The 13,873-nt window shown below is 43.2% G+C and overlaps 1 protein-coding gene across 9 annotated transcripts in view; it reads left to right on the top strand.

Annotated features, from left to right (window-relative positions):
- The first annotated feature begins 2,036 nt into the window (after positions 1-2,036).
- pitpnm3 (PITPNM family member 3) overlaps positions 2,037-13,873 on the top strand; it is a 114,379-nt gene continuing 102,542 nt past the window's right edge. For 8 of the 9 annotated variants that reach the window (XR_008573071.1, XR_008573070.1, XR_008573069.1 and 5 more), the window contains exons 1-2: positions 2,037-2,130; positions 2,239-2,758. Coding sequence is in view for 1 of the 9 variants with exons in the window: in XM_054793325.1 (XP_054649300.1) it covers positions 2,734-2,758 (25 nt within the window). In the remaining 8 variants the exon portion in view is untranslated. Of the gene's footprint in view, positions 2,131-2,237; positions 2,759-13,873 lie in introns of those variants that run through there. The other variant, XR_008573065.1, reaches the window with a different exon arrangement.

Below are 13,873 nucleotides of genomic sequence, written 5' to 3'. Positions count from 1 at the left end.
TGAGCATTTAAAAATACATTTTCAGAACTTTCTTCATTGATTGGCTGGAATAACTCACATGGTTTTAATACCTTACAGCCAGGCTATGGTGTCGTCTTTCGACTGGCAGTAAGTTACCGAATATGGTTCCATGCCCCACTGTTTGAGGAGCATTTGCCCTATACCGTCTCTCATGTCTGGTATTTAATTGCTCAGCCTTAAAGATGAAGAAGCATACTAAGCGCACTGTAGCTGTCTGCAAATGCTTAAAATGTCTTCTGTGTTTTTAAATGCTTGAATAAATGATTTGCTAATGAATACTTCATGTGTGCAGAAGGAAGGAGAGTGAATGTATTAGAGCATTGTCCTCAGCAGTGGGGAGACAATGCCTTTTAGACAGAAGTTAATTGAATTCAATTAGCCCTCTTTTATCACTGGGCTCTATGCAGTCAGTAAAGCTGTTTGGTGAAATCTGTCAAGATGGCTTCCAGGCCTTTTTTCAGGAAGTTCTGAACTTTGAATAGTTTCTGTGTATTCCCAAGTAGGCTTTAGCGATACAGTTCCAGAACGGTGCTTTTGGGCCACAGGCACTCACCCCGCACATCAATATTCATTTGCGAGGATGAGGCTGCAGCCGCTCCATCCTAGTGCACAGCATGGTGAGGAGAGGCGGGTTATAAAAAAAAAATTGGGCGGCGAGCCATGTGCCATGACATAAGCACACTGTGAGGAGGGGACTTACTTTGCAGCACATCTGACTCAAACGTGACAGCAGCGCTGGTCAAGATAAGTTTGAATTTGCCACACGGCGTCTTGTCAGATTAGAGCAATTCACTGCTGGATTGCCATCGCTGTTTTATCCCTAGAAAGCAAAGGAGGGAGAATAATTGTCATGCTTGTGTATTATGTTTATTAATACTGTATTTTAATAGGGCCTATTTAAAGACTTGGCTTCTGCATGACCCTGCCGTGTCACCCTGGTTCACTGCCTGGAATGTCAATGAGGTGTACACTACCTGTATATACTTTATTTTGTATTCCTCCTTTTCTTAAATCTGGACAAAAAGCTGTTTCCAATATTTTAGTACGTAACTCTGCTGTCCTGCATGCTGCTGGGTCGTCCCATGTAGCTGTCGGAGAATGTATTCATCCCAGCTGCGTCTACGTAATCCACACCACTTACCTGCTGTATTCCAGATCATATATCAGTGCTCAACTCTCTACAAGTTCTGAGGCTGGAGAAAGTTAGCTGTAGAAGCCAGTGCTGCTGTAGCAGCTCACACGGTGCGCCGCCATCTTGCACTGACGTCATGTTGCTACGCTGCGTGTATGATGTACATTTTATGTTTTATTATCACCCATTCATCCAATTTCTATGCCGCTTAGCCCTCACTAGGGTGGAGGGGCTATGCTGGAGCCTATCCCAGCTGATTTTGGGCGAGAGGCGGTGTACACCATGGACAGGTCGCCAGCCAAACGACCATTCACACTCCCATTCATACCGGTGGGCAATTTAGAGTCGCCAATTAACCTAACATGCATGTTTTTGGACGTGTGGGAGGACATGCAAACTCCACACAGAGATGTCCAACGGAGATTCCAACTCAGATCTTCCAGATCTCTTGACTGTGTGGCAAAACATGCTAACCACTGTCAAGTATTTTTAAATTATTAGCAAGATACGGTGAATAGGATGGGGTTTTTTTTGCAGAAAAAATTCCTATTTTGGGAGAACAAATACATTTAAAAAATATATTTGTTTACCAAAAATCTGCAAGTTTGCAAATGCGGAATCACTACTATGTGGGGATCCACCGTACCATACATAAATGAAACTGACTTGACTTGACAATAATGACTCTACAGGCCCCTCCCTCTTTCTGCATAGTTTGACATGTTCTCTTTAGTGCTGTTGCTATGTCTGTCACATTGTAATTTTGATATTGCACTGCACACTTAGAAGCGTATTGACAGAAGTGGCAGCCCTGTCATTTTCCTTTTGTAAGGGTGGCTGCTTTCCCATCCCATGTGCTGCCTTGTTTTTGTTAGAATCTGCTGCTTGATAGAGCTGCCCATGGTGCTAACACCTACACGGCAGTGGCTAAGACATGGATCTCACTGGGTGGTGTGCAGGTGTACCTCATAAAAAAGGTCTGGCCTAAATGTTAGCAGCTGGATGCTGAAGAACACACTTAATTGGGAGCAGTAGACCACGCTGATATTTATACTACTTATGCATTTTGTTTGGTTGTTTTGTAGGAGGGCGTGCATAGTGGTGGTGGCTGTCAAAGGGACGGACGCCCTTCAGCCTCCTCGGACGTGCGCACCGCTGGAAGCAGTGGCGCTGCAGACCGGTGCTGGCTCGGCTCGGCTCGGCTCGGCTCGCCTGGACCAACTCTGGCTCTTCTTCTGGGAGGGGGAGGGAGGACGAGCTGCTCGCTGGTGGCCATGTGAGACAAGTCCGCACAGACACAACAAAATTCCAAAAGTATGTGCGGCGTCGGTGGATGCTGCGGTGGTCCTGGCGGGGGCGGGTCGATCTCCGGAGGAGCTTTGACACAGGTGGGAGAAGAGCCCGGCAGCACATCGCGCCGTGCGCCGTGAGAGGAGGCGCACACGGCGGCTGCAGCGTCAAGCCCGTGTCGGTGTGCTGGATCTTCGGAAGCGGTGCCCCTGTTTTCCCTACTATTACCATTACTTCACTGAGAAAGAGGAGGAGGAGAGCTCTGTACTGAGCCACAACTGGGAGACACCATGTCTAAGGAGGCGAGAGGAAAAGGTAACATCTGCATGCATATGCACGCCCTAATAGTGCTAACAGGTACGCATGTCATTGCACTGTTTAGTTCTACTAACAGCATCAGCAACATATGCGCACTGTGCGTACTGTGACCTGCAGGGTCAAACAGGAAACATAGAGATCACCTGAGGTGTCACTATCGTGAAAATGGACAGACTGCATTGTTGTGTGAAAGTGCTATCTCTATGTGTGTGTGTTAGGGTGGGTGGGTGGGGAGGGGGGGGTGCTCTTGACGTTTGGAATCCAAGATGACATTTTTGAAAGTTTTCAACATAAAAATGAAGGTTAAAGAGCAAGGAGATTTGAATATTTTCTCCCTAGTCTGGCTTGATTACTTAATGGCGTGGCACTGATTTTGCATTGGTGTTTTTTCTGGAAATGCGTTGTTGCATGCAGTTCCAGAAGTACGGTATCAGTCTGTTATTTTCAATTTAGCTCTGCCCTACATCAGACATGTGTGCCCTTGAGCAAGGCGCGATGCCGCTCAGCATCAGGTTTGCTGTTTCTGTTTCCCGACGTGACATTTGCGCTCTGACCTTTTCCACAAGGCGAGCACGGAGCAACAACTTGCCTTCCGGGGGGGTTGGTCAATATAACACCAGATCGTTATTATTCTTCCAGCTGTGGCTATAACTGTGTTAGCACACAGAGCGAGCAATGCTTTTGTGTTGGACGCTTTGGCCTTCAATGGTTGCTGCCTCAGGTTTGCCAAAATCAAATATGACATATTTGACAAGGAGAGTTTCCTTTGTTTGGTAGCAGGGGTGGTGAAGGAAAAACATGTTAAACACCCTCTTATACAAAACTGGCCTTTTTAATCATGTTAATAATAGTAGCATGTGCCCTAGATCCACCAAACATTTGAAAAATCTATCACTTTACTCACTTGTTTGCTCCATTTTTGAGAGAAGCGGTGCCGAAATTGTCGCTTTTGAAGTTTTCATGATGTCAAGAAGGAAGAACCTCATTCCTCATGGACATGCTACCACTTCTGACCCACCCCGAGCTAGATGAGCCCACCTCGTCCGTGTAAACAGCCACCACGTCCTGGTGGACAGCTTTAGGATTTTTTTAAGGCTTCGCTACAATCTTTAAATAAGCCAAGCTATGCCAACAATCCATCAGTGGGCTATAGAGGTGGGATCTGTTTGGTCATTTTGTTTTTCTTCAGCGAGTAGGCTAACCTAGCATGATGTTGCTGTTAAAATCATGCGTGTTCCCACAAATGGGGGGGGGTCGTACATTATATCGATCTCATTTATCTTATTTATTATGTATTGTGTAAAACTAAGACATGAATGACATCAAATTAAAAGCACAGAATGAATGCCGACCCACCATCCACCAGTTCAAGCCTGGAGTTTTTCCAGAGAGATTATTACATCAGTGTTTGACGTGTGTGGTAAAAGGCAGTGCGCTAGCATGAATTAACTTGAGACAAATGTGCACATTAGCACTCAATAAGTCATCAAAACTTACCTTTATGCATTCCCACATAGTATCAGCATTTTAGACCGAATATGAGGTGAAAGAAAAATGGTAAAAATAGAGTAGAAAGTACAGAAAGGAAGTTAGCACACGCACAATGGATATGCGTCAAGTGAGACGGATGTAACAAAGACAATCCGGCCACTTTTCAAAATAAAACAAACAACAAAAAATAATGGAAATTATTATTAAAAATTTCTTTCTGTGCGGCCCGGTTCCAAATGACCCGTGGCCCGTGGGTTGGGGATCACTGCTTTAGCTCACATAGCGATGCTAGTGATGCTAACAATTGTGTCTTCCTGTCCCACTCCTTAATGTTACACTATTGTATGGTGATCTTTTAGATCTCCCGACTGTGTGGCCAACATGCTAACCACTAAGCCAGTTAATATATTTCTGAAAAACCGTGAAAGAGTGAAGGCACGAAATTCGAACGGCAAAGTGGCGAGGGACTACTGTATATGTAAAAGGTGCATCAAGTGCAAACAAACACTTCTTGGAGCCACACACACTGTCGGAGACAGACACGAACAAACACAGCTCTCAAAACTCTCAAAATTCTAGCATCAAGGCAGATTTGTTGCCAACGCATCAACACCAACAGACTTTATAGTGCAGATTAGAATTTTTGGTTTGCAGATTTTTGTTAACATTTACAATGTTTTGGTCCAGACCTGGATAAAGATGCTGATACAGGAATTTTGTGCACACGAAATGTAGTTGTACATGCTGCTGCCAATGGAGCTCTCCAGATCCGGTCCCAAGCCTGGATACATGGAAGGGTTTCGTCAGGAAGGGCATCCGTCATAAAAACTAAGCGATACAAATCAGGCGAGTGACTCGTGTGGCGACCCCTGATGGGATAATCCAGGCAATGAATAATGCATGAATCTTAATCTTATGAGACCAATGCAGAAGCTTGCTATCTATGGAGGTCTACAAATATGGTGTATGGGGTGGGGGGGAGGGACATTCACTTAGTCCCATTCTGGCTTTATTTATTTATTGTGTTATAAATCACAATGGTTATCCATGAAATCCAATGCAACCTTATTGGGCTAATTTATACCGCCTTATTCCCTGGGAAGATGGTGTGCAATAAAAAAATAGAGATCATACAAAGGGGCAGTAAATTCTGTCAATACACTTGGAATACAGTATTCATTCAGCCTGTCATTTTCCTACCTGAAACCCTGTTTATCAGTCAGAGTGAAATATAATGTATTTCATGTGGCTAAACAATTAGTTGCGATGACAAGGTGGAAACTTGATCCCTTGTCCTGAAAAACAATTTTAAATAAATCTCAGAGATATTGGAAGCCCGTTGGCCAAAATCTAACCTTGATGCTGGAATTTAGACTGTTTAAAAGTCCTTTTCGTAAGCCCTACTGGGAACATGGCAGTTTTGTGTGTCCGTACACGCTGTAACTGTGCACTCGTCCAATGTAATAGATGCCATATATCACATACGACAACGTGACGTAAAGTGGGACAGGAGGACACAAACGTTAGCAACGCTAGCATAGCTGCTGTACGTGAGCCACAGCGCTAACATCACACTCACATTTTAACAGCAACATCATGCTAGTTAAGACTATTCGCTGAAGAAAAACAAAAGCTCCCACGTCTGTAGCTGACTGACGGGTAGTTGGAAGAGCTCCAGGCTTTAAAAAAAAAAAAAAAAATTCACAGCAGCCAAAGAAAGTTACCAGTGCCAGCATTTTGATAAAGGCGGTGAGAAACGCCACTGAATTCAAGAAATAACACAAAAGTGGTGTCCGTGTTGATCTCGCTGCCAAATCGTGTCTTTGGCGACACCAATTCTTCAACCAAGGTAAAAGTAGCCTTCAATGTAAATGTTTATCCCTTTCATTCATCATTTATGTGTATTTAGAATTGATTTATGCTTAACATTAACACAACGGCTGATGACATCATAGACAGGCGACACATCTGACTTCCAGTTGTTCAGTGGAACCGTAGGTAGCGTTATTCATCCGTTCCAGCATGTGCTTCAGTGCAACACCTAAACAGTAATGAAAAAATGATATTGCGCTCTCTATTTATTCCTTTTTATGATGGTGAGGCTTTTTATGATGGTGAGGCTTTTTCTGTGAAGTATGTTTTCACAGTTTAGCATTTTTGGTGGCGTAATGGTGACATTTCTTGAACGTAACACGGAGCAAATAGATGGACCTTGCTTCAAACTCCGTGCGAGACTGTGTTCTTCAAAGCATTGTTAGTTAGCACAAGAGTAACATACTTCACCTTCCGCGGAAACATGATGTAAAACAATAGTTCCCCAAAGTGTACCGATTTGAAAAATAGATCTGTGGAAAATCGGGTCGCGACACGTACTATGGAGATTACGCCATATTTCTGATTTGAACTGTTGACGATAAAACGGAGAAATAACCCGCAAATGCTCCGAAGTTCGCATTTTGTGTCACGACAGACGTTAGCTCGTTTGCATATAGGCTTCCTCGATTCAATTTTTGCTACATCGTGTGCGGGCTACGCTGGTTATGTTAAGGATGCCTAACGTTTTGTCGGGGTTTGGTCAAAGTACATGTTGTTTCCCTGTTTCCGTGCGTCTTGAAAGAGAATGAACGACAGAAATTCATGTTTAAGACGACGTGATTCTTTACATGACTGTTTCCCAAAGACTCAGTGTGGCAGCGAGATCAACGCCTTCCTCTTCAACATCACCTTCCCGTTTTATATCTTGAATTCTGCAGTGTTTTTTCACGTCAGCAAACCAAAGTGGAGCCAAAGGAAGTCGCAAGTGCCATCGTTTTGATCAAGAAGATGAGAAACACCATTGAATTCAAGAAATCACTAATGGCGAAACAGGAAGGTGGTGTTTAAGAAGAGGGTGTTGATCTTGCTGCCACATCGTGTCTTTGGGAACAGCCACATCTTCTTTATTATTATCTTATTCTTATTATGGGGCTTATTATTGGTAAAAAGCCACTATCAAGCATCTCTAATGAAGAAATCAAGGACATTAGAAATCAGCTGTATTTTTAGACCCAAGTCTATTTACTGTGTATTAGTAGATGGATCCATGTGCGGTATCATCATCATCTTTGCTATATGGCTCCGTTTCCCTCTGTGAAATCTCCTCTCTAATGGAACGTTGCATTATTTCGGCCGCACTATAAAATCCTGTTTAACCCTGCAATGCTCCATCGAGCTCCATCAGCACTAGGTTGATGGTGAGGTGTACTACAAAATGTGCAGCCTCCACATCTCCATGTGTGTTTTTGTTTTTATGAGCTTGACCTGACTTTGCCGCGGAAGCTGTGAAGTCGAGCAGCCCTTTCAAGATTGATGGTCTGGATGAGACTTTTTAATTTCATACACTTATGCCTGGAGATCTTATCGTTGTCATTTTCCATTATAAGACGGCTGCTGGCAAATTTGCTCATTTTAATGTGTTTGGTCTCATTTGAGGAATGAAAACAAGTGCAACCCCCACATTATTCCCTGGGAGAGCGTTGTGTAATGAAAACGAGGCGCAGTAAATGTCGTCATTATGGTGTGAACCTATCCACACTGTTAGCCTTTTTGCAGCCCCTCGCAGAAACGTGCGCCCAGATTGTCTGACTGTCAGACTAAACACGAGTGACCCGCTTTTAAACATCACAAGAGTGGAAGATAATTAAATTATGAAAATGCATTTTTATGGGGAATGTGCTGATGGCACAAGCTGCTATATTCCATACCAAATAGCAATTACATTTCTGGTGTCAAGGACATTGGGGCGCGTCTTCAAACCTTCGATTCGTAGATAATTCATGTTTAGTTTTCATTAAATTTTAGTTGATTAATTTAATTTAATTTTTTAATTTGTTGACAATGTGGAATTGATTGTTGGCTCATTGCATCTGGAATCAGCCGATGCAAAATATGTGCGATATTTGGCAGTGGAAAAAAAAACTGTGGACCTTGGGGTGCTAGTTTGAGACTCCTGCTTTACAATGTACAGGAAAAATTCAGATTTAGCTCAAATAACTTACGCTCAGAGACTGTCAGAGAGCATTTCATAATGTCACGTATCACGATGGTATTGTTCCATTATTAGTAAGCATCGGAAGCCTGTGCCTCTACAAACACTGTAATCACACTGTCAAGCATAAATAACGGAACGTATATCTGGGTCGTGAATAACGTGACAAGTGATAGTAAACAGAAACGTATGCACATTGAATTCTTTAAGTTTCAATCCATGTGTTTCGGTAAGTTCGTATTGTTTGCTCCTTTGGTTTGAAAACTTTGGAGGCACCATTTGCATGTTGGTTTTTGTGGCTTGGTAACATCGACTTGGTATCCAAGTGTCAATTCTTGCGACAACCTTACAGAAGTAGCAACATTAGTGATAAGAAAAAGGTGATCACAGCTGCCCAGGGGGGCCCATTGTGATTTTTTTTCCCCAAAAACTACCGTAAAGTCCAGACTATAAGCATGATGTTCCCATGAGTGCAGAGTCAGGAAGTAGTGAATTTCTCAAGTAGACGCTAATATCACGTTTTGAAGTTTTATGCAACGATTGTGTTTTGATCTGACAAGTCTTAAGTAAGTTTCATCAAGTGTAGAATTACTAGAGCTTCTGCATGGACTGCTTGCACCGCGGCAGCTGTTGAACTCTGATTAAAAAATGCGTCTCATGTCCTATCACCGGAGATAAGGAGTGATACTGGGAGCACCGAGTGTAGGTAGGATTGCAAGGTTTGTGGACACATGCGGCTTATAGACAAGTGCGATATCTATACGTATGTACAAAAAGAACATTTCTTTTTAAATTTGGTGGGTGCAGCTTATAATCAGGTGCTTAATAGTCCGGAATTTATTGTAGTCCGTTTGCCACATCAACAATAATTCCCATCCCGGCGAAGCAAGAAGAAATCAAGGAAGCTAATGTTGTGAAAAGTGTAAAGGTGTTAACGAAACACAAACAAAGATGGTGAGAAGTTGTTGTTGCTGTGGATCCCCTCCTCTCTCTCCCCTCCTCTCCACCCTCTGCTTTTTACCATCTTCCCAAAAGAGATGTTAAATGCTAATTTATCCATTTCAGTCGTCATTTATAATTATTTGGCATTGTTTTCTGCATTTAACACTACAATTATAAAGTGTTTTTTGTTAATAGTGTTAATAATTATTTGGATTTATATTGTTTCCTATCGAAAAAATGGATTCGTTTTTTGTACATTTCAGTTTTTGTCCTTTTGGAACTAATTAATAACGAAAACCAAGGTGCCAATGTATTTCTTTTCCACTTTGCTGTCAGCCATCACTGTCATCACTGCCTACAGCTTGTCCTCCCTCAGACTTCCATTTAATAGTGTAAGTTTCAGCCCTCCTGAGCATTTTATAGTCTACATTTAATCAAATCGGACCACAATCCATCCATCCATCCATTCATCCACCCATCCATCCTCTTCCGCTTAACTGAGGTCGGGTCGCGGGGGCAGCAGCCTAAACAGGGAAGCCCGACTTTCCTTTCCCCGGCTACTTCATCCAGCTCTTTCCGGCAGATCCCGAGGCGTTCCCAGGACAGTTCAGAGACATAGTCTGTTCAACGTGTCCTGGGTCTTCCCTGAGGCCAAATGGATCAATTGGACCATCTTCCAAGTTTGATTTTTCCCTCCATTTGCTGTGAAACTAAATAAATGCACACAGACTTGTTGTTCTGCGGTGCTAAAAATAGGATGCTGACACACTGTCTCTGTGCTCTCCCGACATGAATGCTAAACTAGCGCTCCCCAAACCGGTGCTCCTTATTATTCAGTCGACGACACAGGAATGGTTTATATATTGCATTGTCTTGCTTGCAAGCTGTTGTGCCAGACTGTCCTAAGACATCCTGCGTAACAGGCAGTGAGTACCCCACCCCACCACACCACAACCTGTGACCTTTTCTTATTGTATATCATCATTCAAAACGGTGTTAATTTAGATTTAATGGCCGTTTCTTATGGGGAAGCACACTGGCAGCCGTCAGGTCATCGGTGAGGTGGCGGCTGGCGGGAGTCGCTCACAGGTGGCATACACACACACACCTGTTTGCTTGTTGTATGACAGGCGCAAGTGTGAACGCTGGATGTAACTCGGACAGCAAACTCTGCAATGGAGGAGTGAATCATCTCCGAATTATTGGCAACGAAAGAGGCTTTTTCAAAGCGTTGCACCCTTCAGCTCGCTGATGTGAGTCACATCAAGCGAGCGATAAAATACTAGCAGTTTATTTCCTCTCATTTCTATTCCTGATTGACGTATTAAAGAGATTAACTGGTTTTTTGCAACCTGCTTTTTCATAAACAACCTGAAATAGCAGGATAATTAAGTGATTAAAATCTAGAAAAATACATATATGTGTTAATCAAATTTAAGTGATGGCCTCTTCAGCCCCCGAGACCCTAATGAGGAGAAGCGGTATAGAAAATGGATGGATGGATGGGCTTCTTCAGCAAAAATGTCAGGAAATCTGTGTAGCTGTAGTTTTTGGGCTCCTTGACACATACAGTATTTTCGTAAAACAAAACTATTGTTCCTAGGAGTGACATGGTTCAGTAAAAATACCCCAAATCCTAACCATCTTCTTGTTCTACTTACAACTTGTCCCACCAGTGTAATCACAAACTGTCCTTCTCACATGGCCAAAGCATCTCTGTCTGGCCTCTCTGACCTTGCCTCCCACATGTCTAACTTGGCCGTTCCTCAGGTTTGCTCACTTCTAATACGGTCTATCCGCGTCACGCCCAACCAAAATCTAAACATCTTCAGTTCTGCAACCTCCAGTTCTGCCTCCTGTCTGGTGGTCAGAGCTACTGTCTCCAGATCATATATTAGGGCTGGTCTCCAATAAGTGACTCTTTGTTCCTGCCTCTTGTGGAAATAAGTGTTTATCATAGTGATATACCATCATCGCGTTATCTCCTCTGTTTCCTTCACCAACATGGCTATTGAGGTCTGCAACGACTGCCACTGTCTCCGCTCTGGGAATACTCTGCATCAACTAATCCATCCAGCACCAGAAATTCTCTTTTTCAAACTCACGATCAACTTGCGGGGCATACGCACGAGCAATGTTCATCTTTACTCCCCCAGTTTCAGTCGTCATCACTACCATATCTCTGTCTGACACTCTCAGCACCTCCATTACACTGGACTTCAGGATCACAACTGCCCCATTTCTCTTCCCATCTACTCCATCATAAAAACCCTCCCTCCAATGCTTCTAGTCTTGCTACCTTTCCATCTGGTCTCTTGGACGCGCAGTATATCAATTTTTCTTCTCTCCATCATGTTGGTGAGCTCCCTACACTATAGTCCTTCCTCTCACTGCTACACTGCTGCCTTTCCTCATCTCTGTCTTTCCTCATACGTCTTCCCTGTCTATGCTGTCGACCAACAGTAGCGTAGTTCCCCCTGGCACCCTGTCAGTTAACGACGCCAGTGGTGGTTTTTGTTACCTTGTGCCTCGACTGATCCGGTATGGAAAGCTTTGTCGTGATTTGCATATTTGTTTGGCACTGGATGCCCTTTTTGACACAGCCCTCACCATTTTTGCGGGCCTGTTAGTACAAAGTACACTGGTGTGTGACCTCTTCGTGGCTGGTTTACATTACAGCACACTAATAATCCTTTCTAAACAGCCCTGTTCAGAGCAGCAGGTCATGTCGCATGTAAAAGAGCTACTGCAGTAGCAGTTAAGCCTTGGTCACAACCGGACGTACTTTTTTTTGGCCATACGAGTTTTGGAGTTCCCCAAATTGCTGGGTTTTTTTTCGTGGTAACAATCTATGCAACCAACACCACTGCAGCTCTGCGGCTTTGACTTGATAGTGGTTCTGTAAATCAGAATGATTATGATGTCGCAATGAACAGTTCGCTTGGAGACACCTTTTATGACATAGGCAGTACTCCAGAGACACAAATGTGTGCAAACAAGCAATTTAAAAAATCTTTTTTTTTTATAGATTATGTCCCCCTGAGGCGAGCAAGAAAAGTTGCTTGATTATGTTTTTGGGCACGCCTTCTCATTCAATGCCTTTTCTTTATTTTCATGACTATTTACATTGTAGATTCTCAAAACTAAGAATGAACACGTAGAATTATGTACTTAACAACAAAAAAGTGTGAAATAACTCTAAATGCGTCTTACATTTTAGACATGTTTTTTGTCTTTTATTTGTGATAGCGCTGCAACCCTTGGTGTTCTCTGAATGAGCTTCATGAGGTAGTCACCTGAAATGCTTTTCACTACACAGGTGTGCCTTGTCAGGGTTACTTTGTGGAATTTATTGCCTTATTATTGGGGTTGGTACCATGGGGTTGTATTGTGTGCATCCAAACTTTGGGCCTGTACTGTAATACAGTGCGGTAAGGCATTTACTCATATATTTTTGGGGAAAATTACTGTAAATTCCGGACAACGCACCTGAATATAAGCCGCACCCACCAAATTTAAGGACAATTTTTTTTTTTTTTAGATGTTTACGCTGCACTAGGCATTGTGGCCTATTGGTTAGGATGTTGGCCACACAGTCAGGAGACCTGGAAGATCTGTGTTAGAATCTCCGTTGGACATCTCTGTGTGGAGTTTGCAGGTTCTTCCTGCGCATGCATGGGTTTTCTCCGGGTACTCCTGTCTCCTCCCACATTCGAAAAACATGCATGTTAGGTTAATTGTTCATAGGTATGAATGTGAGTGTGAATGATTGTTTGTCTATATGTGCCCTGCAATTGGCGACCAGTCTCGATTGTACCAACGTCAGCTGGGATAGGCTCCAGTATACCCCCGTGACTCTAATAAGGATTAAGCGGCACAGAAAATGAATGGACGAATATAGGCCGCAGGTGTCCACGTTGTAACATGGGACATTTACACAGAAAGACACATTATAAACCTTGCAATCCTACCTCCACTCGGTCTTCCCAGTGTCACTCGTTAGCTCAGGTGATGAGACATGAGACGCTTTTTTTCATGAGAGTTCAACTGCTGCTGTGGTCCAAGGAGTCCATGCAGAAGTAATTCAACACTCGATCAAACTGACTTAAGATTTGTCAGCTCAAAACACCATCATTGCATAAGACTTCAAAACGTGATATTAGCTTCCACTTGAGCAATTCACTACTTCCTGACTCTGTGCTCTAAGCATCATGGGAACTGTAGTTCTTTTAGCCATAAATTAGCGGCGTCATCGCTGAAGCCACAGGGTTCTCTGCTGATTGCAGGCAAGTAATGCAACTCAGTTTGTCTGCATTACTTCAAGATGCAGTTAATCAGCAATTAATTTTACACCGTTTATTAATTTCCAAAGAAGTGCCGCGCTCTCAATGATTTGTATTTGTTTAAGTCAGGTTGTTGATGGACATGTGAAGCATTGACATCTCAAAGTACCTTCAGGGCGCTGCTAGGACGTTCACAGGACACCGGTTTTACTGTTGTGGCTGATGAGTCAACAACAATTTGCAAGTCACAGGGGCAGTGTACACTCACATATCTTTAAGCCCAACAAACACATTGCCGTACTTGTTCCAAAGACATCACACAATGGTAAGCAAGGAGGATTCTCAGCCGGTCGATAAACATTAACAGTG

Source organism: Dunckerocampus dactyliophorus, chromosome 12 (assembly GCF_027744805.1).
Source record: "Dunckerocampus dactyliophorus isolate RoL2022-P2 chromosome 12, RoL_Ddac_1.1, whole genome shotgun sequence".
Lineage (NCBI taxonomy): Eukaryota > Metazoa > Chordata > Actinopteri > Syngnathiformes > Syngnathidae > Dunckerocampus > Dunckerocampus dactyliophorus.
Note: the sequence above shows the minus strand (reverse complement) of the source record. Positions and strands in the feature narration are given on the sequence as shown.